This window comes from Agelaius phoeniceus, chromosome 1 (genome assembly GCF_051311805.1).
Source record: "Agelaius phoeniceus isolate bAgePho1 chromosome 1, bAgePho1.hap1, whole genome shotgun sequence".
Taxonomy (NCBI): Eukaryota; Metazoa; Chordata; class Aves; order Passeriformes; family Icteridae; genus Agelaius; species Agelaius phoeniceus.
Window position 1 is genome coordinate 32,634,598 of NC_135265.1, and position 27,937 is coordinate 32,662,534.

At 39.6% G+C, this 27,937-nt stretch overlaps 1 protein-coding gene across 1 annotated transcript in view; it reads right to left on the bottom strand.

Moving 5' to 3' along the window:
- The window catches only part of RAPGEF5 (Rap guanine nucleotide exchange factor 5), a 157,100-nt gene that overhangs the window by 100,829 nt on the left and 28,334 nt on the right, over positions 1 to 27,937 (bottom strand). The window contains exons 3-7 of the mRNA XM_077175973.1: positions 26,802 to 26,908; positions 25,670 to 25,791; positions 24,151 to 24,319; positions 18,781 to 18,847; positions 12,359 to 12,407 (exon numbers count right to left, since the gene is read on the bottom strand). Of these exons, the coding sequence (XP_077032088.1) occupies positions 12,359 to 12,407; positions 18,781 to 18,847; positions 24,151 to 24,319; positions 25,670 to 25,791; positions 26,802 to 26,908 (514 nt within the window). The remainder of the gene's footprint in view (positions 1 to 12,358; positions 12,408 to 18,780; positions 18,848 to 24,150; positions 24,320 to 25,669; positions 25,792 to 26,801; positions 26,909 to 27,937) is intronic.

Sequence of the window (27,937 nt, forward strand, 5' to 3'; positions counted from 1 at the left end):
GAGCCAAACATTTCCTTCTCCACCACCATAAATCCAGCTTTGCTCCCTGATACAAATATCCCAGCATGTTTTACAAAGCAGCAATAAAAGGGAAAGGCAAAGGTAGTTAACACCAATCTATATGTAGCCATTTAATATTATATTTGGGTTCAGGCTTGAGAACTGAGACAGGAAAAAAATACAAACAAATATAGAGTGATCAGTTCCCTTTTCTACCTGCAGCATTTATCCTTTGGAGGAAAGGTCACCGTGAGTGGGAAAAAAAAAGTCAAATGAGCATTAACTTGTTAATGTGCAGTTCAAATATATCCATTTGCAAATTAGTCTGGGGAATTCAAGATTTTGATGTTTTATGGTCACTTAAGGATCATAAAGGCCATCATCTGATCTCAGTTCCTTGTGGCCCCACAGAGCAGAGCTGAGATTTTGCTAGTAGATTCTTCTGTAAACTTATGTCAGGACAGAGAACTCTTGTGGGGGAGAGGTTTGTCCTTTAGTAGTTCCATTTCAGATCATTAAATCAGCAGGAAAAAATAATCAAGAAATAAGAAACCAAAATAAATCATTTTGTACCTGCTACTACGGCGGAATCAGCCATCACACGGGGGTGTGAAAGGAAAGGGAATGTAACCATTGCTCACACTGGAACCGACCAACTCTGATCCCCCTGCTTTTACAGCCGTGTCACAAAGTTTAGTGTAGATTCAAGGCTTTGGAAGGGATTTGTCTTTCCAGCAGCAAGGCACACAACACACAGGCTAAAGGGGTCACCTTAGCTATACAGGCTGGCACCCACTGGGGGTAACAACAGATACCAGCAGCACGACAGACCTTCCCCTGCCCATGGAAGAATCTGCCAAGGTTACCCACAGAGCAATGCCTCCATGACACACTCTGCTTTATGCCACAAACTTGAAGGTAATTAATTACATTAATTACATTTGATGAGCAAGATTTTTAAAAGTCACATAATATTACAAGCGCATTATTTCATTTCAATGCTTTGTCTTGTTCAATATAGCAGAATAATTCGCCCAACTGAAAGTGGGAAGGACAGTTAAAATAAAATTCACACATAAAGCAACTCCTGGAACCCACAGCGTTGTAATCTTCCCAGAGGCTTTGCTTTATTGTGCTTTCTTCCTTTTCTATAAATGAAATTTCTTCTTTCTACCCCTTCTGGCTGCAAAGATAACCTTCTCAACACAAACCAAGGCACCAGCGTCATTCCGCTGCTGCAGCCAGCCAGACTGGAACAATAACACCAGGAGAGGTGTGAACTTCCTCCTTTGGCTTAATAGGGTGTTAACTGTGAAAGCTAATTATTTAAATGCTTAGGAAAGGACTGCCATCACAGTTAACCATTTTGCTGCTGAACAACAGGCAAGGACATCTGCCCGTCTGTAAGCAGCTGGCTCTGGGTGGCACCCACATGGCCATTCCAGTTTAGCTTCCCATCACTGCTGGCTGTCCCACACCCCGGTACTGACTGCTCCCACTCTGTGCTGCCATAAGGCATTTGGGATTTTTGGATTGGCAAAACATTACTACTAACCTGGCTGAGAACAGAGCACCCAGGAAGCAGGCAGGGAGACAGGACAGCCCTCAAGATATTGCTGCTGCCAGACCTCTTGTGCCACACAACTCCAGCTGCAGCCCTCGAACTTGCTGTGAAATCCATCTATTGAGCTTGCTGTGAAATCTATCCATCTAATCCATTTATCCACCTGATTTTGGGGGACAAGAGCCCATAAAGCACCTTCAGCCGACATGCTTCTGCACTGCCCTAGGCTGCTCCTAAGACCAAACTCACTTAGCCTGCTGCAAACCCTCTGGCACAGCCTCAGTAGCAGCCGAGCGTGGGGGATTCCAGCTGCACAAACACTGCCAGGCTCACCTGGGACTGCATAGGCTGCATGGGGACTTCACTGCCCCCACAGCCCCTCCAGAGGTAGCTCTGCTTGCCATACAAAGCTCGGTCACCCCTAAGGCTATATTACTTATGAGCTCAGAGATGCTCCTTCATTTCAAATGCAGACATTAATTTATTATTTAGTATTGTTCTTTACCCTGCTAACATCCTAGAACATCAAACTAGTCTGCCCTTTGTATGATTTCAGTCTTTTCAGTACTCTGTGATCACAATTCATGTATGAATCTCTTTCATCTAGCCAGTAAGTAAAAGGCACCTACATGCTGTCTACAGATAGCAGACATATTCCCACCTTGGAGGAGTTAAAGAGACTTCTGAGCACAGGGACTTAGTTTATTTGACAAGCCAGCAGACTTTCACTGCCTCATCCCTGCTGGATGGTTACAGCCTGTTGTGGGAGTTTTTTTGTCCCTGTCAAACCAACAAGACCTCAGGAATCTGCAAGAATATTCCCCGGGGAGAAGGCTCCAGAACTGCCAGCAGCCTGCACCAGTTGATTTATTGTCAGCTTCTGAGAAGCTCACAACTTCTAGATTCTTCTTATATTCCAAATTTTTAAGAGAAATGTTTGTTTCTCTTCTGAAATTTTTGGGGTTTTTTGTTATATTTTGTTTTGGGTTTTTTTGGTTTTTTAGTTTTGTTTTGGTTTTTTTTTCCAATGGAAGTTGCTGGCGTGAAGCTTTTAAGAAAAAACACAACCCCCCATTTTATTTTTTTTTAATCACACAACTAAGCTAATTTCATTATTTCTGAAAACTTTACTGTTATTTTGAACAATGGAACTTGTGATATCCCTTGTTGTTCTTTGTGGAGGGTATACAGCAAGCTCTAGGGAGGCTGGTTACTATGGCAGCTCTGAGCTGTTTGACAGTGTTATAATGTTTGCTGATGCTTATTAATTTATCAGAGTGGAAAAAAATGAATAGCTCATACTGACACCACTGGGGAAACTAAAAGCCAGATCCTCTAGGCTATGTAGAGCACTAGTGCTGAGCAATGGAAAAGAAGATGAGCAGCCAGTAAATGCTTTGCAAACCTTGGATTTGGAGACCATTTTAGACCAGACCACATCCTCATGCATGTTCCTGCATTTTCCAAGTTCTGCTTCCAAACCAAAAGGGAAAACTAACAAGCACTGAGTATCTCTGAAATCCCCAAAAGCTGCTTGTAAGAGAGCAATAATCCCAGGAACAAAACCTTCCAACTGAGAATTGGTTCCTTATTTACCATGAAAGAGTAATCTTTTCTCAGAAATTACTGAAAAGAGAAAGCTTTTTAAGCTCATCCTTAACATGTTTCCTTTTATTAGCAATACAAAAATTGCCTTTGAGCTTTCTTATTCCTTCCTGCTACTTCTGCATATATACATGCAAATTACCATACAGATTTCCCTTCACTGAGTACATTACATATCTCTGAAACAGTTGGCAGACCCCTGGGGGGGTGTTGCCCAGACAGCTGTGCAATCAGCTGAGTAAATCAGCTAATTAAAGAAACAAAGAAAATGCAAAAATTATTAGAGACAGGCTCCCCCTTACAGCATTGTTCAGCACCTCTGTATGTAAAAAGCTCAGCAAGCACAAGATGGAATAAAGGTACTTGTAAATCAGTGAAAGAATTATTGCACAAGAGACAACGATGCCATTTTCTCTCAAACCCTAATCTGGGATGCTCTGATATTTATGCTTTGTAGTTTAAATCAATTTAACATAAATTACTGCAGCATTTTATTTTACAATTACAAAAAGTGCAAAATGTAATGTTGGTCTCATAACTGACTTCTGTACTTAAAAAATAGTCATTAACTCCTGCTTGACCTTAGGTGTAGAACTAATATTGAATTTGCACAGAGGGTACTCATTATTCTGATTAGTTTCCATGCAGAAAAAGAAGTTCCCAAGGGTCCTAGTGCTACAAGCCATTTCACAAATCTCAAATAGGAAACAGGACTCCAGAAAATGATGCAAGAGCATTTCCTCTCATTTCAGAGTTTATCAAAAGGAACAGATAACAGCAAGGGTAGGTATCTCCAATCTAAACAGAGCAAAGTCACTGTGGTAAGAAAGGAGGCTGGCAGATGTGGATTTGGTCTTGCTGATCACTATTAAGGCGCCATTCCTTCCCACTGCTTCTAAATGACCACAGGAAGGACAAACTTTTGTTTAAATGAGGCTCAGTCTGCCTAAATTATATAGCCATTATAAATAAAAAAATGAGTGTACCAAGTAAAGCCACCAGTATTTCCCAGCTCAGTCAGAAAATGGTCATTTCACATTACTGTACAACTGGTTTTGTTAGGAACTTCTGTTTATTTTATTTATAAGAACCAAAGCCCCAGGCTCTTATATCTGGCTTTGAAGGTCCATATTTCATGCAAGGTAGAGGTGCATTTGAGCAACAAAATTTGTAAAACACCTCTGGCTAAATGAGACAGGCATTTTTTAATAGATAAACAACTACAGTTCATTCATGTGGCCAGAGGAGATTTGGTTTTCAATGCCTGGCCCTTTGTGATGCATGCAAAGATAAAGCCATATTTCATACTCACCTTGTGAACATATGAGGTCATATTTTTATCAAGGAGAAAAAAAAATGAAAATTATATGAAAATGTTGTAGGATTACTACAGGAACAGATAAAATCAAGGGGTTTTGTACCAATTGTAGCTCAAGGGGAACCATTTGATGCTTGAATGCAGAAAGTTTTAAATTTTATCTAGTAATTGTAGATATTTGTTCTCATGTGCATGATACTTATTTTTTTTTTAAATCACATGGTAGTGAATGTACCTATAACAGTTTTGTCTGAAGTTAGATGATAGAAGGATGGAGAAGAAAGACCCTATCAAATGATCAGAGAATGGTTGCTGGGAACAGATCAAACAAGGAGGTATGGGCTGTTGCTGAGCAGGCTGGTGCAAAGAGAAACAGGGCTCTATTCCATGGAAACATCCCCCAGGCATGGCCAGGAAAGGAGCAGGAAACAAAGAGGACTCTGAATAAATAAATTCTGTGAATTCATTGTAAATGCCTCTCCCAAAGCCCCAGTAAACAAAACATTCACCTGGGGGTTGTTTTTTGTACAACTGCTGTCTTTGTGCCCTTACTGTGCTGCCTCTTTTTGCATATGTGCAAAATATCTTTCCTCTACACAGCTACTCTGCATTGCCGATTTCTTCTATGTGAGTATCTTAGATCACTCAGAAAGAACCGTGCCCAAGGTCCTACAACAACTGCAAAACCAAAACCATAAACTGCCAAAATCCCTCTCACCACAATTCCCAGCAGAGAGCTCTTTTCCTTCTTTTTCCGGGTCTGAGTCTATTCTGCTTTGTATCAGCTGTTGAATACACAACAGCTGGTAAGTGTTAATCTCTAGTCCTTTCACTGATGTTGTCCAGGGCATTTCCCATCCCCAGCATCACCCAGGTTGGGCACAAATGAGCATCATTCCCCAGGTCTAGAAGGGGTATGATCCTGCCCTTTTGAAATGCTGTCATTTTCTGGGTGTGCTTGATCGCAGGGATAATGGAAGAATCCCATGTGATGCAATACATCATAGTAACCCCCACTGGCCCCTAGGGCTAGGGATTCCCTTCAATAGGGCACAAAATGTTTTAAAGGGATTGCTTAAAGAAACAAACATGATTAAAATCATAGAATCACACATAAATTATGCTGAGTTGGAAGGGACCCATCAGGATCATCCCTGAGCAGGACACCCCAAGAATCACACCATGTGCCTGAGAGCATTGCCCCAAAGCTTCTTAAACTCAGAAACAGCTGGTGCTCTGACCACTTCCCTGGGGAGCCTGTTCTGGTGCCCAAGCACCCTCTGAGTGAAGAACCTCTCCCTGATATCCAAACTAAACCTCCTCTGACTCAACTTCTTGCCATTTCCTTGAGCCCTGTCACCAGTCACGAGAGTGAAGAGATCAGTGCTGCCCCTCTGCTCCCCCCCATGAGGGACCACCGTGAACTGTCCCTCAGCCTCTTCTTCTCTAGGCTGAGCAAACTAAGATCACTTCCCTTACTTCAATACCTGAAATTACAGACCTCAAAGAAAGACCCCAAAGTACAGTGTAACTTTTAAAATATTGCTAGCTATGTTTTCAGGGGAAGTTTTATTTTGGATCACATTTCAGTGGGCAGGGGAAAAGTAAAGATACAGTTACCATGACCTAACAGAAGCACAACAGTCCTGCACCTTCACTTTAAAAGTGGCCATTTCTCCAGGGTGAATCCTGTAAGTATCATTTGCAGAAGAATTTGCAGAAGAACCCTCATTCTACACAGTTTACTAATTTCAGCCCTTGCTTTAAACAATTGGGTGCTTGGAGGAACTGGAAGTTGTAATGGAATGAGGCACTACTTAAGTAAGCAAACGTATTGAAAAGAAATATGAGGAGAACAGAAAAGCAGTAAGATCCTACTGATTCACCCTTTTCCCACCCTTCAAATTTTCTTATTTTTTTCACAAGGGAAAATGCACACCTCTCTGGCACATGACTGTCACTTTAATGTATAAAGAGGACCAAGTTTTTTCATACCTCATTATGCCCTTTTCAGTGGCATAAGTGGTAACAAACCATGCATGTTTTACTCCAAAGATATTGAATACCTGGTTGTTTATGAAACATGTAAATTCAATAGTCTTTAATATGTTTGAAACTTACACAAAATGCTGAACTGGTCAATTCTTGAATGACCTTTGATCATGTACTTGTTATGTAATTTTTCAAGTGTGTATACAAACCTCACTAAAATTTGTAATGATTTTCATTTTCTATATAAAAACACTTCTACAAGTGAATAGAATGAATAACGTAGCATAGGACATTCAGATAGCACCATATGACAAAACTTCTGCTAATTATAGTAGAATAAATTTACTGAGAAGTCTCAGAAGGATCTGTACTACTTGAGGAAATGGGCTGAAAGATAAAGATGCAGTTTTCTGAATTAACTAAGCTGATAAAACAGCTTAATGGTGCCAAGAGTGTCTTACTGGGCTCCTTCCCACACACCTCCACCTCTCCACCCTGATAAGAAGCTGCCACCCTCACTTTGCATCAACTCCAGCACATGCTGCTGCTATACTGTATGCTGCTGTGCCTGCCCCATCTCAAAAGTATATAATAGATGTAGCAAAGATAATCAGATTTAATGGAAGACATTTGGTACGAGGAATGACTGGTGAAACAGCCGGGAAATGAGACAACTCACAGGGGTATGACAGATGTGCACAAAATCCTGAATAGTATAAAGACAAATAGGGAATGGATTATTCACCACTCTCTGTCAGCAAAGAGCTGTATCACAACAGAGTGAGGGTCATAGCAATGTGTTTAAAAAAAAAAAAAATGTTTTAACATACTCCACATGTGAATTGTGAGACTTGCTGCCATAAGAGATTATGAAGGTCAGGAGTATAAGCAGACTTAAAAAGCAATTTGATAAATTAATGGAGAATAGGTCCAGCAAGGGTTACCTACCACAGCACTGTGGATACACCAAGATCCCTCTATCACAGGCTGGTAGATGCTGAGTATGTACACAGAAGAACTGCACTCGCTCTGTTTCTCTACTCTAAGCATCCCCTACTCATCACTCACGGTAGGAGCATGGCTGGATGGACTTTTAACCTGACCCAGCCTGACTGTTCTCATGTGTTTAACTGGGCTGACATTGCCTGCAGTGTGTTGGAGTCAAGTCACGCAATCAGCCCTGACAGCAGTGCTGTGGAGGTGCTGCAGTGCCTGGGAAAAGGAATAGCTCTTCACAGCTTGCTTTTCATTCATGTCGGCAGAGCTCAAGCCCCAGTGACTGCTTCATATTGAATCGCCTGCACTAAAATAAAAATACGAAGCAAATCACATAGGCAGTTAGGTTCTGACAGAAGCAATACAAAAGAAAAGGGGAAGGCTGGCTATGCATACGTATATGTAAGAATAGGGTGGAGGCAATCCAGAAGATCTCAAATATGGAGTTAATACATTGCAAAAGTCATATTATTATGAATTGTTATACATTATTATAAAGAAAATGTAAATGACATATTAAAAAATCAATAGAGCTTGCCAATTCAAGAATGGCATGACTAAAATGTATCTAATTATATAGTGGAAACCTGAATATCATTCATAAGGGGGAGAAAAACCACACACAAGTTCTAGGGCATTTGTGGCTGCCCTGCCTTTCACAGTGGGAGGGAGAAGCACCCACAGACCTGCTGCTGCTCCTGCAGTGCCTGGGGAGAAGCTGAGTCACCACCTTCTTACCTCACCCATACCCTGCCAGCTATTATCTTAATTAGCCCCTGTATTCATAAACACAAAGACAAGAGCCATGCTCTTATCAATTGATCCTTTGCACAAATAAAGTTATAGAAATTCCTTTTTCTGTGAAGGGATTTGCTGGGTGATGCCATGGGTTTGTGCACAGAAATGCAAGGCATCTTGTTTGTGGATGGGATTAACAGCAGTACAAAGCATCTACGTGACAGGTTTTGATCAGTTCACATGTACCCGTGTAGCTTTGCCACCAGCTAAAGCCTCCTGCCTTAGGCTATTTGCTGCTTTTTATCCTTGTTTTAGCTCCCATCTCTAACACATAAGAAACATGTCATGAGCCATGACAAGCAATTGAGATAAATGCCAACCCTTGTAAACCTTCAGACGGGAGGCCGCATTTGTGTTAGGTTTCAGCACATTTGCAGAAGCTATCAGAAGCCAGCAAGGTATAAATAAAAAAAACAATTTAATGCTGAGTGCCTGCAATTAAAGGAAAAGTTCCTTTCTGCTCCAGTTATTTGCTTCCCCAAGACCTTTTACCAAACCACAGAAGACAGCATTTAATCTATTTATTTCTAAGGTTAGGCAAGAATTATTTCAATGCATTTTTATAAGCCACAGAGAAGTGCACAAGCTCATTTCCCCCTCCTAGGTCACCTTTATCATGAGAGCTTTATTCTAATGAAATATAAATGTGATTTCAAGTCAACAGTGTTACCGAAGTCCATCAACACTTCAGAATTACAGACATTTATTTTACCCTGGTTTAGTTTTATTTGCAAAGCAACTAAAAGTGCTGAGCTCCCTCTGCATGAAGGCTCTCAAGCATGTCTCTGTCAGCATATGCCTTGTTGTATACCGAGTGGTATACTTGCAGTACACATCTGGAATATGAAAACAGAGCTTTTTTTCCCACAGCACAGAAGTTTTTAATTTTTCAGGCTCCTCATTTTTCTTTCAGCATCTGCCAATTTTATGAATTTCTCCTATTCTTCTACACCACAGTAAAAACAGCAGAACAGCTTTTGGGGATAGACATTCTACCCCACACCCTGCTGGTGTTTTATTTTCGGGTAGCAGACATTCCCCATCAAGTCAGATCCTGTACTAGCACGAATTTGATACTGTGCCCTACCCCACAGGAGGCTCAGGTCTGTACCTCGGTATTTGTCAGCAGATACAGTGTGGAAATCTCTGCCACAACCAGAACTGTAATAGTTGCAATTACTACCTGTCCCATACACATAATAGGTAGCAAACCCACACTTCATTTAAACAAAACCAAACTGTTTCATTCAGGTAACCAAAGGCAATGCTTGCCCCCTGCCCTCCAAACACAGAAAACCTTCCTACTTGGAACCTCTTCACCTCTTGCACAGGGAGCTGTGGTGTTATGTGCTTGTGAAGTGCTTTCCATGCAACTTAACATAGTGATTACTACAGCAGTTCTAGACAAATAATGCAAAAACTTAAATCAGCCAGTTTTTCTAGTACAATTAAATCACTGTGAAGGGTTTCTCTAAGAGCAGAGGTACATTCAGAAATTAAACTAATTCAGGAACACATTATATAGTTCTTGCATTAGGCAAAAATGCTTTTTTTTTTTTTTTATAGGGGGAGGGGGGCTACTGATCTCTAGGAAAGCTTTTAATTAATAAACCAATTACCCTCTGTAGCCAGGTTCCAGGCAGCAGGTTTGGACCATGCCCATTTGCCTGCCCTCCCCACTCACAAATCCCAGGGTGGATGAGCCAGGCTCCCACGCCATTCACACCAGCCTGGAAGCTACCCAGGGCAGCTGGCCCAAAAAGCCATGTTCCACTCTTTTCAAGCCAAAATAAACTCTTTGTCTGACTTTTGGGGGCTTATTTCCTGGAATTATATGGAATCTCAGAGAGGATTAGAGGAACAATATCTTTGAAAGATACTGTGGCTTACAGCTCCAGAAGTACTTTCTCTGAAACGTGCTTCACTTCACCAGGCACAGCAGACCAGAGCTTGATCACTCACAGTAACTGCCACACTGTGAATTTAACCACCAGCAATAAAATAAAGGAGCATAACCAACCACTCTAATTTACTCTGCACCTACTTTACCAAAGGCATTAACTTAAATTAGACCTTACAGTTATGCCTGATCATACTCCCCTTTTTTACAGGCATCCAAGATGGGGCATAAAGAAATGCAAATTTCAACAAGCACACACTAGTTAAACTGACTAAAGAGTTATCTTTTGTTCAGATCTGAACAGATATTTTAAATGTTTACATTAATGTATTAGGAAAGGCTGGACAGCACTGCAAAGCTCTATAAGGACCTTTATTTTATTAAGGCTGTAATTTTAAAGTGCAATATTTCTACCTGCACATTGAGGATTGCAATTACACCAGGAAAAAGGAGACTCCAAGAGATATTCTCCTTTTGGATTTTCATCTCTTGCATCTCATTCCTAATGTAATGCCCACCCCATTTTCTACTCTTAACAACCATCTACCAAAACGAAATAAGAGACTACTTCAAGCTAAAAATAACTATTTTGGGGGAAAGACTTCTATTTATAGCTCATAGCTATAGAAATATTTGCAGACAAAACTGCTTAAAAGCAGAGAGATATATGATACCTCCATGAGCAGGAAGTAAATATACATGGCACCATGCTCAGCCCATTTAGCAGCAAAACAAAAGATTACCTTGAGCAGTTCTTTAAAATAGCCTGTTTTCCTCTACACTGAGCCAGAGCAGAAGCATTTCCATGTTCAGTCATTACAAGTCAGGTGGGACTGGGGTGACACCAGGTAAGGGCAAGCAGCTGAGGGCTGTTGCCATCATAAACTACTATAGCACTTTCAGAAGTAAAGCTTTCCCATAGAAGAAATTCAGGTCTGAATTCACACTCACATTTGTGCTCGCTTTCCACAGATTTACATTTATAGATGAGTGTGGGTATAACTTATGGATACTTCTATTTCCAGAAAAAAATAGCATCAAACTGTGTCTAGAGTATTTTTTTAATACGTACATTTTCACAAGAAAATATTGGCAGGTAGACCAGCCACATCTTCTTGGTGCCTCCAGTTTACGATAACATGATGTGTGTTGTGTGTGTGTGTAGTAAATTTTGTGCTGTACTTGTAAGTCACAGACAGACTGATAGAGATGCAGTACAATGAACAAGCCAGAAAATAGCTCAAGTACAAGATTTGTGACTTTGATTTCTAGAAAAATCACTGAAAATCACAAGAGATGCTCCATGAAAATGCGCTCAAAGACCTCAAAGGCTTTGGGAACACGCTAATAATTTAAGGTCACTCCACCTCTGCTGTACTTTAGAAATACATTCAGCTTGGTGCAGAAGACACTGCACAAAGACACCAGAGAGTTAACCTGTAAAGAGTCAGGTCTGGCCAAGTAGGTTCTTTTGGTTCCTGTGCAGTGCCTGGGAAACACAGCTTAGCTTCTTTGCCTCCTTCCTTGCCTCGGCAGTGCAGACTCCACCTGCTGAAGTGCCTGTGCTAACACACCCTGATGGAGCTGAGATGGCCACGTATTTCAGTGCTTTGCACTGTGGCACCAGCATTTCTTGGGAGTGCTTTTACTGGCAGAGACTCCCAGTTATCCAATTGCCTCTTCCCTTCTCCTGCCCTGATCAGAGACTTGCCTCTCCAGTCATACAGAAGAAAAGGCAGGAAAGAACACCTCCGTGCATGAAGCTGTCCTTTTGCTTTAGCAGTAAGAAAAACACCTGGCTGGGCTGGTAAAAGGCAGAAAAGATAATGGCATGAGATACTGGATGATAAAAAAAAAAAGGAAAATTATCAACCTATTTGTCCTAAATTGAAGCCAAATAAAGACATCAGCTTTTTTTATAAAGAGCAAGCCTAGAGAAAATAGTGATTTTGGTCAGAGAGACCCAAGTTGAACTGAAACACTGATTTTATTAGTTAGGTTGTTAGACATAATGAGCTAGATGGAGAGAAGCTTAGCTGTAATTGCATTGTGCTGTATACACAGATTCTCCATCAGTATCTTTTCTTCCCTGTATTAAAAAGACAGCAGTGACTATTCAGATACTTCAAGAAATGACAAAGGGAACAGCATTACAAAAACCCCTCTGAAGTTCAGCCTGACTCACCTGACTTCCTTGCTTTCAAGGCAATGACAGCAGCCAGTTCTCTCTGTACCTAAAATATCAGGAAAAGAAAAGGATGGTTAAAGTTCCTGGCACAGTCAAATAAAACAGAATGCAACACTGGCAAGATAAGAGCTATCAATGCTTTGCAGCAATCAACTGCATGTGGAATTATGCCTGATTTTGAAACTACAGTCAGTTTTCCTAGCAAATCTATCTCCTTTTCAGCTGGGAATTCTGTGACTTTAATTTCGTGTAAATACCCCACATTCCTTAGGGAGTGGGCAATTCAGTAGCCTGACCTGTAATTTATTTGCACAGCATATCTCTTTCACAAGTACACACTTGAATCTTCTCCCTTCCCTTGTTACATATTTGTTTTGCCTCTGATGAGCACACTGTAATGCTGGATTTATTGTGTGACTCCAGAATAAGAGAGTCCTTCATGCTGAGGTTTGACAGAGGTTCCTCCTGTATATAATTGACCTTCACTTTTTAGATCTTCCAAGAGCAAACAACCTCTCCTAGTAGCATGGCTGAGAATTGCTGGACCAAAATTTCACTTGGGATGAAAATGCAGAAGTCAAGGCTATTTATAATTTTACAGGGTCCCTCACTAGCCTGTAAAACAGCCCTGCCATGCTAACCAGCTCCGTTACTCATCCTCTTGTCTCTGTATTCTTCATATTCTCTGTATAGACCAGCTATTTTCTCTTTAGCCAGCTCAACTCAACATCCACTTTCCTCCATAGGTCTATTCCTTTTAATATAATTTCTTTCTCTATAATTTTTCTATATATTATTTTTATGCTTCCTGCTTCTTCACTGCCATCATCTGTCCCACTGCAGCTTCTTGCACTTGGCCTAGAGCACCAAATGCTCTCTGCTACATACACCTTACAATTTCCTCAATTTTCCCAAGACAGGTTGTTTTCAGTATTTAAAAAAAAAAAACAACCAAACAATATGGCACATTCCAATTTTTTCTAGGAATTGTCCCACCTCTCTGTACGAAGCCTCCAGCAGTGCATACTAGCCATCCTGTCTAACAGACCTAGGCAAGGCTCAAGGCTATTCTGCAGTGGGAGGTTTGACATGCAGTTTCTGAGAGACATGAAACTTCAGACATCATTCTCAAGATATGTGGCTCAGTCATAAGGCAAAAAGCCCACAAAGGATTCCCAAAGTAACACAATTACTAACAACTGTCTATGTCTCACTCTCATGTCTCTGAAGAGAAGTTTGAAAATGTGAAAGAAGAATAGTTAACATTATATTGGTCTGAGCAGAAAGACAGACAAAATCATTTGGGACATCTCAGTACAATGGTAACCGCAGATCCTCAGGAGCCATGCAGCAGTACACTCTGCATGTGGAACAAGCCAGTCACACCAGAGGCCACATCCTTCCTCTGCTTGCATCCTTCTTTCCTTTGTGGCAAAGGACCAAAAAGACTTTTTTGCTGTCCTTGCAAGGGAAAAGGATCTTTTCTATTCCTTGATGCTGTCCTGCTGAGAGGGACGGAGTTCTCTGCCACTCCAAGCAGGAAAATATGAAGGCAGTGCCATGGTTTTCTTAAATGTCATCCTGTTTCCAGCACAATTGTGCAAGCTGGCAGTATTACCTTCCCTTCCTTCCTTCCTGTACACTCATTCCCATGTCTGGAGAAATATTAATCATAGGTAATGTAAGCATAAACTTCAAGTAAAATGGGAAAGAAAAGAAAAACAACTCATGTGCTTCCTTGCAGCAATTGCTATACACAACTATTATAATAATACATACAAGCTATCTAATAAAGAACAGGATTTTCAATAAAAGCCCAATTTGTTCCTGAACAACAACACCATGACTTTTCATGGCTACACTTCTCAGACCCTCTCCCTTCATTAAATTCAAAAGGTACCCATGTCAATGGCTCAATTCTGGTCTATTGTCACAGGTTACTGTCAGTAAGAAGCATTTCACTGATGTCTCACCTTTATCTCTTAGCATTTAATAAATGCATTATCCTAAGCTTATACTTAAGAGACATTACAACCTGAAACAATTGCAAATGTATCTCTTAACCCAATCAAACATTCAAGAAATGCAAACATCTCCATGGCTGCAAAGAAAAACCCATCTTGTCAGAAGAAAAGGCAGCATTGTGGCATCCTGCAGTTGTATTTCCAATATTACTTTTGCTTATAAGGTGACACCTTTCAGGTTTGAAAGATAGTGCTAAAATCACAGGCAATTAAAAGGCTGGGCTTCTATATTTTGTCTATGTCAAGCTAAATATCTCATAGTTTGCTGCTGGCCAGGAATGCAGCTGCTCTTTTACTTAACCTGAGCAAAATCCTTTAGATAAAGCAGGAGGAAAATATGTTTCTCTAGTGTTAGCAGTGAGAAAAATTTCCTTCATCAAAGGGTTCCATCAGGACAATCTGAGGTCCCTCTCATAGGATTCACTCCAATCACAAAGAACTGGTACTGCTGAGCAGTACTGGATTCGAGTGGTGCCCCTAGATTTCATAATCTATATGCTTTAGTCTATTTTAGCATAAATGCACTTGACATCCCTGCTGGACATGCAATTCCTCTGCATCATTACCCCAATGGAAATCCATGTATAACACTCACTCCTCACTGCACACATGCTACCCATTATCATGATTCTTCCTAACAGGATTTCAGTCACTGCCTGTTTGACGAAATCGATAGTCGCACATCACATTGAAGATAATAATGCAGACACAAAATAAAATATATAAACAAGGACTATGCCTACCATATTGACGTATTAAATTTTAAAATATGTTTTATACATACAGCTTGTTGCTACAAAGCTAACACTATCCAAACAGTATCCCATTTGAGTAGCATTGCAGATGTCAAAACTGATTCATTTTAAAGGCCAGTTCACTACACAATATTTATGGAAATATTATGAAAGTCTGAAAGAGAACATTTTGAGTGGGTAGTTGGCATGTTACTACATCTCAATCAAGTTTTCTTTCTGAAATATAGAAGAGTATGCATAGAAAGTGATACCCGGGTATACTTCTGCTTGATTAAGTACAAATGGCTCATTTATATGGTGAATCTTGTCTTCAAAGAATAGAGAATTTTAAAAAGTAAATGACAACTACTGCTCTTCTCTTATTGCAAATCTTATCATTTTGTCATAGTGGACATAACTGTGCATCTAGCAGACACTGCATATCATCTTTTTTCCTTTCTCTTGTTTCTGCCCATAATAGTTTTTTGTGAGACAGTAGTCAAGATACTATTGTGCTAGCAGGACTTCAATCTAGAGACAAGGTGCCAATCCTTACAGAAACTCAAAATTAAATCCTGCAACAGAAGGCTCTAAACAGCAGGGTTTCGAAAAACAGTAAACTGGTTCACATTTTTGCATCTCAAGTTATGATAACTTGATGGGCTCTAAATAAAAGTAATATTGGCTGATGCCTTTAAGTACCAGAAAATTATTTTCCAGATACACCTCATTAATATCCTGATATCATCTTCTGTTCCATCACAAGGTAAGGTAAAAGGCTTTGCAGTGAAAGCACTCATAGACATCTCACCATGTTCTGCTTTTAGCACACAAAACACTGAATATGAAGCTGCTCTTCAGGACACGACATGGGATGCATGACAGCTCTAGAATGCTTTTTTTAAACCCATGAGTAATCACAGCATTCTTTTAAAAATTCATGACCAAAAAAGATTATCTGATGAAAATGTATTTCTAATGGCATTTAGCACTGCTTGCAAATTTTGCACTGCTTGCCTTTAGAATTTAAGTTTGATCATTTTGTTGGTGCCTCATGTAATGGAACATATGATATAAGCACATAATTTGATAGATTAAAAGAGGGATTTATATTTTAGGCACACAGATTCCTCCAATTTTGCTTGGGTTGGATCATCACAATCAGTGTACGTTTGAAAATTTAGAATGGAATCCCCTGAAAAAAATGCTGACACAGAAACTTTCTTCTGACCCCAAAATAATATTTTGTTCCATTAAAAGCAAAAAGAAAAGCAGAAGAGACAGAAGTGGGATTTGCATCTCCAATTAAAAAGTCAACTTTAATCTTCAACTGCTTTAGTGCTAGGCCAGAAGTAGGGATGATTTTGTGGGTTTTTTCACACTTCTGAAATTCTGGTGTGAAGAGTATCATGAGCAGGATTTTCAATTATGAATTCTTCAAAGAAGAATGGTTTAATTTTGTACAAAATGCATAAACATTCAGTGAGCCAAAAAGCCAGTGTGAACACATTTCCAGTAATAGCTGATAACTTCACTCTCAATTTGCAGCCCCTGCTTACAAAAAAAAGAGAACCAAGACAGTGGACAGTCCAGCCCTCTGTTGAATAGTGTGAGCTGAGGTTTCAAATTCTTCTGGGACTTAAAAAGACTTCCCATAAGGTTACAATGAGTCTTTTAGGTCCCAATCTACTTTATGGAGGAAAAGCAATATTCTGGAGGGCTAAACAGGAAAAGCTCATATACAGATGCTAAAATTTGGAGGATTCTGCTCTGGCCTTGTGCCTTTTTCCCAGGGGTAGACTAGAAAATCATTACAGAGGCACTACAAAGTTCTGTGGAAAATCAGAAAATGCAGGAGAAAATATCAGATTCTTGACATCACCATGGCAATAGATGGGTCTCAGGCCATCTGGAGATGGAACTGCCTAATTTTTCTTTAGCTAGTTAGCTACAGCAATAAAATGGTTTATTTAAGAAAACCCTGTCCAGGTGCCCTGCTGCTGGAGTGACTCAGGATGTAGTTCACAGGTTCAACCTCGCAGATGTGAAATATTCTGAGCTCACTGTCAATTAGGTGTTTAAGGACATGCATGTTACCCAAGTGCAAAAATTCTCCTTTCCTTCCATTTTCCAGCAATTTCAAGATAGCACTTTACTTGTTTTTCTTAAAATAGCTCTTATCCTCGTGCCTTTTTCATAAAACTTTACCTGGTTTGCTTAATTTTTTCCACCCTTCTTTCTCACATGCCAAAAACAGAACTAACACCAATTCCATGTTTTGATGATACCATAACTTCGGGTTTCACAGAACTGCAGAATCCCAGAGTGATGGAGGTAGGAAAGCATGATCTCCTCTGGAGATCATCTGATCCAAACCTCTGCTGAAAATCATGGCCAGCTAGAGCCTGTCCATCAGATATTTGTACACATCAGTAAGGTCCTCCCATAGGCTTCTGTTCTCCAAGCCCCACTTCCACTTCTGTCACACTCTCCTTGCAAGTCAAGTTCTCTATTCCCCAACCATCTCCATGGTCATTCACATACACTCCAGGACATCCATATCTCTTGTACTGAGAGTTCAGAACTGGATCCAAGACTCTACATCTGGTCTCCTGCCTTAGCCTAAGGACAATGCTCTTACTGATGCAGTTCAGGAAGCACTTGCTTTCTTTGCCACAAGGGCATGTTTCTGGTTGAACCTGCTGTCTGCCAGAACCCCCAGGTCCTTTCCTGCAAAGCTGCTTTTCAGTCAACCCCCAATCTGTATAGAATCATGAGGTAATTTCTCCCAGATGCAGGACATTGCATTGCCCTTTGCGGACTTTCTGTTGGCCCATCTCTCCAGACTTTCAAAGTCCCTCTAAGTGGCAGCACAACCATAGAATCATAGAATTATTTTGGTTGGAAAAGACCTGTAAGATCATCAAGTACAGCTGTTAACCCAGCACGGCCAAGTCCACACTAAACCATGTCTCCAAGTGCCACATCCACTCATCTTTGAAATACCTCCAGGGATGGTGACCAACCATTCCTCATGCTGTTGCATTGCTTGCTAATTTTATGAGGGTACACTCTGTGCTATCATACAGATTACATTAAATTGAGTTAGTCTAGCTTAACTTTCTAAAGTCCTGTCTGTCTTCTTCTTAGAACAGTGATCTCACAAGATAAACAAGATGCACCACACTCTAGCAGAAACAGAGCAAGCTATTGTTTATTATGGTGAAGTTTACTGAGGCTAAACATAGTTAGGAAGCTCAGGTTTCCCAGGTAGGTGTCCTCAGAAGTTTATTATAATCTACATAAGGGCTGCTAAAAGCTTTTATCTCCCTTTGTCTCCCATTGATGTAGACTTTACCAAGAGGGTCTGAGAGTAAAGCACATCACACAAAAGTCACCTTAGTCCTCCAAGAGGGTATCTTCTGGGCCAAGAATAGCATATATTACAAGAGCAGGCTGCTGCAGTCCTTGCTTGGGTTGATTTTAATAGCTTTGGAATTGTACACTAAGACCTCAGTAAAGCTCTCCCCTTCCAGAGACTAAAAAAAAGTCTTCATATACAAACATCTGTTCACTTAGACCAAGTCTTTAATTTGAAAGGATCCAAGATATGACAATATTTCAAACATGATCAGTTCAAACTTTGATGCAATGACCTTACCGCAGAAGTGAGACGAGCAAGAATTTCAGCATTGGTTTCTGCTGTATCTTCTATTTTTTGATCAGGCCTTAAAAAATAAAAACAAGATTTTATTATTTCTTTCATTCTATTTCAACATCTTTTGATTCCTGGAAAGTAAGGAACTGTGTAGCCACAGGCAGTAATGTAAAAGGGCCTTTGAGATTCCACATCAAAATGAGGACTGCAGCATGACAATAATTAATCATGTCAGTAATGACAGAGTACACCCTTTGTCCCTTGCTGTCAAGAACTCTTTTGATCCAACCAACGTGAAGCAGTGAGAGAATTCCTCAGCTATAAAAATATGATGAAGAACTGAAGAATGCAGGACCCTTTAGAGCAGAGTTGCTTATTTGACTGCATCTTTTGCTTTGCTAAAAATTTACTCTGTGAATAGAGCAAAGAGTTTTCTATCTGCCCACCACCCAGCTTTGCCAAGGTGTGGAGCAGCACCTATGGAATACAACTGCATGTAGATGAAAACAGACTACATCAGAATAATTTTGTGACAAGTGAAATTCAATATTCAGAAAAAATAACTGAAAGTGAAAATAATACATTTAAGAAGCCATAAATAACCATATTCAGAAAAAATAACTGAAAGTGAAAATAATACATTTAAGAAGCCATAAATAACCAAACTAAAGCAACAGCTGAGAGCAACATTAGGTTGTCTTGACAGTGACTCGCAAGAAAGAGACTTAATGTGTCCTTTCAAAAGTGAGGCAGTAAAGGCACAGCCCTCCTAGAAACCATCCCAGAAGTCTGGCCCACGTGGAAACAGCCACACAAAAGTGGACAGTACAGGATAAGACTGTGTTTTTCTTTAAAACAGTCTAATTCCCATCTAAATTATCTGTACACTAAAACATCTGTAAGCCTTCCAGAAGCTTTTGGAGAATCAGAAGCATTACACCATATGCACCAAGGGTTATAACTACAGGAAGAAATAAAAGAAAATGCCCTTGAGATCTTTAGTTTTCATGGTATTCAAGAAGCATGCCAGCAAGCTGAACAGATACACAAAACTGCAGCTGCTGAAATAAATATAAATCCCAGGTATTAGCAGAAGCTTCTGTCTTTGACTAAATTATTTAATTGCTTATATGCCTTGATGTCCTTAGGGAGAGAGCTGGCAAGACATCTGGAATATGCAGCTGGTATATTGCAGTTCTTACATCCCATGTCCAAAAATTTCATTCCCTGATTAAAAAATTAAGGTCAGAAAGCACAGAATGACACATGCATTCATTTTGGGGCAAGCAAATTCAGATCAAAATGGTAATTCAGATGAAAATCACAGTTATTTTCACAACTGCCTTTTCTATTCAAAGAAAATGTGATTTAACATTTTAAGTGTTATAAACAGCCCAAAAGAAATAAATGAATGCATTTTCATTTACAAAGACTGATTTATTCAGATTTTCTCTTTATACTTTAGAATGAGATTAAAATAACTGAACTTTATAGAAGTTTCTCTATAATCTGATTTCTCTTCTAATCTCTCAGAACCAGACCAGGACCTGATTCTTCTAAATTGGAGGCAGAAGATAGTAGCTCAGCAGACACAGCCACAGACGCAATCTATAAACCTAGACCAGCACATAACATAGCTAGTTCCTTCTTGGGCCTTTATCACTTCATTTTCTGTTTAAAAATACTCCCAGTATTCAGCTGCATATGATCATCAAATACTTCTGAAACAATGAATACACTAAAAATTAGAGTCAGCTTTTCAGAATCAGAGAGGAAGGGTATATTATGACACCCAGGCCAATGGACAAAAGGAACAAAGCAACAGTTACAGCCTAATTTTTTCAAAAGTGGACAGCTAGGACCTAGTGAGTCTGGTATCAAACAGGAGTTACAAAGCCCAGGCAAATTAGTGCTTATATAGTTCAGTGATCTGTGGGCTCAGTCTGCTAAGCAGAGTGAGATGCAGGGATTCTTGTTCTAGATCTGCAAGTAGGCAAGTCAGTTTCCACCCAACACCTGAGAGCTGTTGGTGTTCAGCAAAAGCTTTCCAGGAACTCCATAAGGCAGTAACTAAATTAATATGCCATCCTGGCTGTTTGCATGAAAACCAAATTACTTCTAAGAATGGTTACTTTTCTGATACCAATAAAATGCAAATTGTTTCAGGACAGGAGACAGAGAATATAGTGCAACACTCCTGAAAATAAAAAGCAATGTAAGACTAAGGAAAAAAACTCTGCTAACATACCTTCCAAAAATTTTTAAAAGTATCATGTGATAAATTTCAACAGTCTCAGCTACTGAGTGCATTCTTGAAATGTTCACTGAGTCTACCAGTGGTTCTGGGAATTGTTATAAACACTCCCATTTACAAAGAAGGAAATAGAAGCACACAAGGATTAAACACCTGATACAGCACCATTGCAGTAACTGGAAAAGAATTCAGGAGGCATTAAATAAGAGCCTAAGTGATTGCTCAAGGTTGTAAGGGAGCCCGTGGCAGAGCTTTCAATTCAGATTTTTTGTTCCCAGGCTACTGCAATGTTCACTTGTTTTCTGCTCAAGTAGAATGACTGTGGTTAACACTGGGTGTTTAACGACCCCAAGAAGCCTCTTCATTTGTCCCATCTAATTTGACATCATTTACAGGCTCTGAATCCTGTGGAATACACACAACATTAGCCTTCAGATTAGCATGAGCTGCTGAAAACCTGCTATGTCCTGACTTGTTTTCCATGGTGAATCCCACCAATGTTATGTTGAATGTAAGGAATTTCCACCAAGACCAACACGGAGCATTTTTTCAGGAATCATAAGCACATCTCAGACTTCAGAACAGTATTTTCATTGTAGAGTTTTCTATTGTAATTTGGTAACACTGCTAAAACTGCCCAGAAACAAATACAGATCCACCAAAAATCTGTACAGCAAGTCAAATCTGAGCTATGTTTATTTAACAGGGTTTCCAGAATAGCTGCTGAAGGAAGTCCCCAGAGCTGCTGCTGCCTACTCAGGTCTACAGACTCCTTCTGTTCTGAGAGCAGAACCATGGTATTCCAGAGACCCACTGATGCAGCCCAGGCAAGCACAAGGCTGCTGCCCACAGCTGCAGAGGAGACAGAGGTCATCTGGCTTCTGGAACCACCAGGAGACATCCAATGCTCCCTTCTGGTGCACAAGCAGGCAGCTGCTTCCGATCTCATCAAACACAGGGAATTTAATTAATGAAGTAAGAATTTCTCTATCCCTATGTACATACAGAGTCAATGCAGTCAATATAGATTGTGGGAAAAGCTAAGACAGAAAAATGAGTACAAAAATATTAAATTATAAAAAAATCTTGTGCTTCTAATGGTATGCAAAACAGCTTATATATTCAAGAAAAGACAAACCCTGCAGGGAAAGGTTTTTAGAATTGCTCTCTTTCCTCATGAAAAGGAGTATATGGCTTTATTTAACCAGGTCAGACAACTTTAACAAACATCTCATCACACCTATTCCCTTTCTGACTGTGTTTTAGTAGTTTATTATTTGCATCAAGCATGAAGAATTTTGAAACTGGAAAAGTCTCCTTCTGCTTTAATATCACATTCCCTCAAGGGTGTACCATTATTTAAAATTCAATTCCTACAATATATACTTCTTCAAAAAGCACCCTCACAATCTGACAGGTAAAAGCTCCAGAAAACAATTTTTCAGTGACAATATTCCCAAAAGAAATCCAGCTTCAACTCAAATTTGAATAATGTGAGCAGGAAGGAGCTGGAAATGTACATTAATGAATAATTGTTCAATTCATGTGACAGGGATCATCTTGCACTGGAAATGACAGTTGTACTGAAATGATAAAACTGCAAAGCAGACTGTAAACTTGAAGCTAAAAAGCCTTCAATCCATTTTCCTACCCAGCATCCTTCATGTAACACATCAATATGACCTATCTGTTCTGCCCTTTTGATTCAAATCCTTTGAACGAGGAGACACAAACCATGAAAAGTGGTTTGAGTTACAGTGATGAGAAAAATCCCAATTCCCACTAAAATCAAGATCAAAATGCCCTGATATTTAAGGGACAGACAAATTGTTTAGCACCAGAGTTGGCTGGAAGACAAGAAATTTCTATTTGCAAAAACAGTCAAAGGTTTTCTCCCATGTGAATCAGCTGCTTAGAAGATCATATTCAGTCCTGCTGCTGACATATTCTGTCACTTGCCTACACTCATTCCAGCTGATCAAATAAATGCATTTTGAAGGGAAGATCCACTCCAGAACTGCCAATATTTGATTGGTGAGGGCAGTCAGCAACAGGGAAGGGAATCAAGTTTCCACCCTGAACCATGTAGAGAAATTACTGAGTTTTTTCCCTACCATGCCTGAATTTAAGAATCTGGGCTTGAAACAGCTTACAGGATCTTTGGACTTTGTGCTTCTTTGAAATATTTCTACTGGACATTCATCATCTCAGAATGAGCATTTTTAAAGGCTAATATGTAGAGAAGGAAAGTGCCCATAGAAGAAAGTGTCATCTTTGGCATCAAAGAGAATAAATTCTGGTGCTGCCAGAGTAATAGTTCTCCAAAGTATTGGGTTTGAGGATCATCATGCTAGGAATAATGAAAAAATTTAACTTAACTTGTCTGTTCAGGCCAACTCCTGCAGATTTACTAAAGCACAAATGGTCATGAACCTCCAGAGATTTCACTAACACCTTTTTCCTCTATTTTGGCCTCTCACTGCAGAACAAATGACTATGTTTTCCTTCTAGCCACTCTAAACAGGCAACCTTAGAGTGCAGACACATGAGCACAGAGAGTATGATAACATTCAATAGTCAGGTTAAAGGGGAGACATAGAGTAAGCAAAACTCTTAAAAGGCATATTCTGCAGAAAAGAATAATTATGTGAGTTTACAGAGCTCTGGCAAACATATAGTAGAAAATTAAAATCAAATGACTGAAGATACCACATTTCCACCCATCTTGTCAATCCATCTGAAAGCTGATCCTGACATATCACAAGGGCATCTGATCTGCTAGTCAATCATCACCAGAGCATCCCTGCTGCCAAATTCATGCCAAACCTCCAAATGTAAGAGGAGACCAAAAAAATCACATGCCCAGGTAATATAGCAAGCTAGAGACAGCAAGCTAGTCCCTAAAAACTGTAATATGTCCAAAACCTCTAGTCAGGTGCCTCCATTTTCCTACCCCTTCCAACCTTCTCAGATGAAAAGCACATCTCTACAAGATTTTTCGACCCCCAAAAGAAAGCTGTCTCATTTGCAAGGTGATTTGGGGGCAAACTGTCATTATAAGGCCAGACATCTATAAAATGGTCAGTAGAAGTTGCAAACAGCTGTATATGCACACTTACAGATTGCACACGTCAATCCTGGGAGGAGATAGTGGCAGTAGTTGAATTAGAAGCTTTACTCCATTCTTCCATGCTTCCTCTTTCTCAAATTCACAGAAAAGGTAGGTGCATTCATCTGCTGAGAACTGGTAGAAAGCATGACTGTCTTGAAAATAGAGTTGTCTGTCCACTGTAAGAAAAAATAATATTAGATACCCTTTAAACTTCCAGCGTGTAAAGATTCCCACCACATTCTGTATTACTTGATCTTAACACTGAGTTATACCATCACAAAAGGACAAAAGGAATGAATACTCAGCACAGAAACAATCCTGACCTCTCCATTTAATTCAGTGCATCCAAACAGGAAAACCCCAAAACCTCAGTTTAAAGATCTCCAGGATCTTGAAATTCAAGCATTAAGATTGATGAGTGTTTAATCAATTTTGGAATCAGTTCAGACTTATGGAATAAAAACTTTCCTCTTTTTTGTTAGATTTCTGAGTCTCACTATCCATTGGTTTCTAAACCATTTTCACTAGTGGTCAGGCATTAGTAAACAAAGTTCAGTAATGGGGATACAGTCCATCATTATTCCAGCTTCTCCTGAAATTCAATTCTACTCAATTTGCACACTAGACCTGGATAAGAAGATGTATCAGTTGTCTTCCCTGAAAAAAAAATTGATTTAATCAGGAAAAAAGAACAGAGTCCAAAGCCAAAATCACAAGCTTCTGCAACAAGTCATTTGGCGCTTGCTGAGGCTGCATGACCAGATATGCTGCCAGTTTAGCTGAAGAAAACCTGAAAGTACACTTTCAGTGTACATATGCAGAAATCTTCTATAAGTCCTCACCTTTTCATAAGAAAGAGGTTAAGTGTCTAGCGCAGACCCCAGGGTGGAGTATGACCTGAGTTGAGCTACCTTAGTAGTTCCAGCCTCCAAGTAAAATCCACCAGCTATCCAGAGGCTAGGTATCAGTGTAATTATCAGCAATCACATTAGCTGGACCAAATCCCTCAGTTTGGTGAGGGAGTTGGAGACAGCAGGGTAGAACTTGGCCTCACCACTGTCTCAAGGAACTGGATCCTCTCTCATCCCGTCATAATTAAAAATTATGGAAAACAGAGAGGAAAAGAAAATCATTAATAGCTTAATAGCAACAGAAGTCATCTAGTAAAGCCATGATCTGCAGCAACTAAACAGCTGCTGTCTTGTGAGAAACCAAAAATAGCTTGAGGGGAAAAAAAAAAAAAGCCTGGAAAAGACACGCACTCTGTCTGCAACTTGATAATAGGCAATTACAGGAATGAAAAAAGGAATGAAATTGCCAAAAACAAGGGATTGATCTTTGGTATTTAAGAAATGAAAGGTCACAGAAGTGAGCCTCCCAAAAAGATAGCAGAAAAAAGAACGGCAAGAAAATTGGATCAATCTGTGCTTTATTTTCTTCCCCTCCTCTGATCAAAACCACAGCTCTTGTCCTGTGCAGGAGAAAGGGAAAGGCTTCCTCACACTGCAAGTACTGGCAGGACTGACCTGACAATATAATGCCCATATCCAGGAGGAGCTGCCACACTCCAACTGCTGTAGATCTGCACTTGACAAAAGGGCACTGCTCCAAAAGCCAGTCTACGAGTTCTGATCCAACACAACTTCTCCTGCAAATAAGCAAAACATCACTTCTTAAACTACAGTAATGGTCAAACATTCTTTTATAATAAAGAGCTCTTTTTAAAGCTATCAAAAGTCAGCCTTTTTGTTCAGCAGAGAAAATTCTTTGTCTCAATTCCTAATTTTTGTAAACCTATTCATTTCAAGAGAAGAAATTATGTTGGCAAGCCTCAGGGGGTACCTCCAGCTATAATGAGGGAACTTATGTTAGATGAGCAAGTTCCCTTACATACCTGATTCATGTAGCATACTTTGCAATAGAATTTTTATCAATTTTTGGTGCATACACGTCATCCAAAGGTGCATAAGAGATAAATAAAATCCAGCTTCTAGCCTCAGCCTTTTATCTCCTTTCCAAGGAGATGCCATAATCAGTACAGCTGAACAATATGTGTAAGAACTTTAAGTGCTACTCAAGGATGGACTTAGTCTTTCATATTATTGGTAGATGTATATATTTAAACAATAATAAAAAAGTAGTGCATTTTTCTTAAACACAGGTGTGAACAAATGGTTTTATAATAGAGAGCTGCACATTTTGGTGTAATTGAAAACAGAGGGAAGCATTTATGCTACAATGCAACAGAAATGGAAAATCACTTCATTACAGAAATATTCCATAAATTACATACAGAAATCACTGTGTCACTAAATCTTGGAATCCAATTAAGCTCTTTTATAACTCCAAACCACAGCTGAAATGAATACTATTTCTTTTCAAAAAACATAACTGACAAACACTATCGTATATGAAAACCATAAGCAATTGAATTAATGTATATACAATCAGGCCACTGCTGCTTTCTGACAACTGACATTGTAATGTAAGAAAAGATATTAAGGCACATGAGACTTTATAAAATTTTTTAAAGAAAATATTTTTAATTCTTAGTGACATACACAGAATCACTCAGAATTTACTCTCTTGTCAAACCAGAGCATAGATAAATGCAAATAAAACTCTTAAACTTAATTAAAACAAATTATTTTGATTTACCTGCAAATGCCAGTAAGGTACACCCTGTCTTTAATCAGGTCAGAAGCTTGCAGAGTAAAAATATTCCTGAGAGCTCTCCCAGCACAGGAAGAACTTTCTCCATAAATCTGAATGAAAAGAGAAATTGAAAACTGTGACAAACAGGGATTTATTCCTGCTGTAGTAAATTGCCTTGCCACTGTCCACTCCCTCCCTTTGAGCAATGCCTTTTTCACAGGTAAATGACAAGCAAGCACCCAGTCTCAAAGGAAATGCACCCCAGCTTCTGCCAGTTGTATCATGGGTTGCAGGTGCCCCACGAGCTGGGCTGATTTTAGATTTGCTGCCCTAGAAAAGGAGAGGTTTAACCATTCATCAGCTTTACCTTTGAACAACAGACAAATGATGAAAACACTTGTTATTCTGGCAAAGCAGAGACATAGGAACCATTCCGAAATCGCACGGATACAGTTTAAAATTAATATATTTTCCTATGTTTTTCAGCTAAATAATTTATTTCAAATCTAATACACACTGAAAGACTATTTCATAGTCTTTTATTTTTGTTCAGAACCTTTAGAGGTTTCCTATGATAGCTGTAGATCAGTTCATCCATGCATTGCCAGGAGGATATGGTCTTTCAGAATGGAGACAGCTCTGATCTCCCCACACCTGATTTCTGCCCTGCACCTCAAGGCTGCAGATGTGTCTGTCCAAACAGAACCCAACTCAGTTTTCCATAAAACCATGTTCCACCCAGACTCCATGGACCACTCCTTACTGAAGAATTTACCTTGGCCTTCTTTTGTGGTATTTCCTCACTATCTCAGCAAAACACACCAAATGACACAAAGAAATAACTTGATGCTGTTTGGTTTCATCTTTTTGTTTATTTGCTTCCTATGTTTAGGAACTTTTTAAGGCATATAGAAGAGACCTGAGAGAGTAAAATCTTGTGACATGCAAACCAGCATTCTGAAAATACTGTAAAAGTAAGCTAAACAGTGGCTATCATTTAAGTGACTGGGAAGCAAGTGCACATTGGAATTAACAACAATTCAGTTTGCAAACTCAGTAAGATGTGATTTGTAACACACACACACAAAATGATAACTTCTGAACTGGATTTAACTTCAGGTCACATTCACAAGTATCTT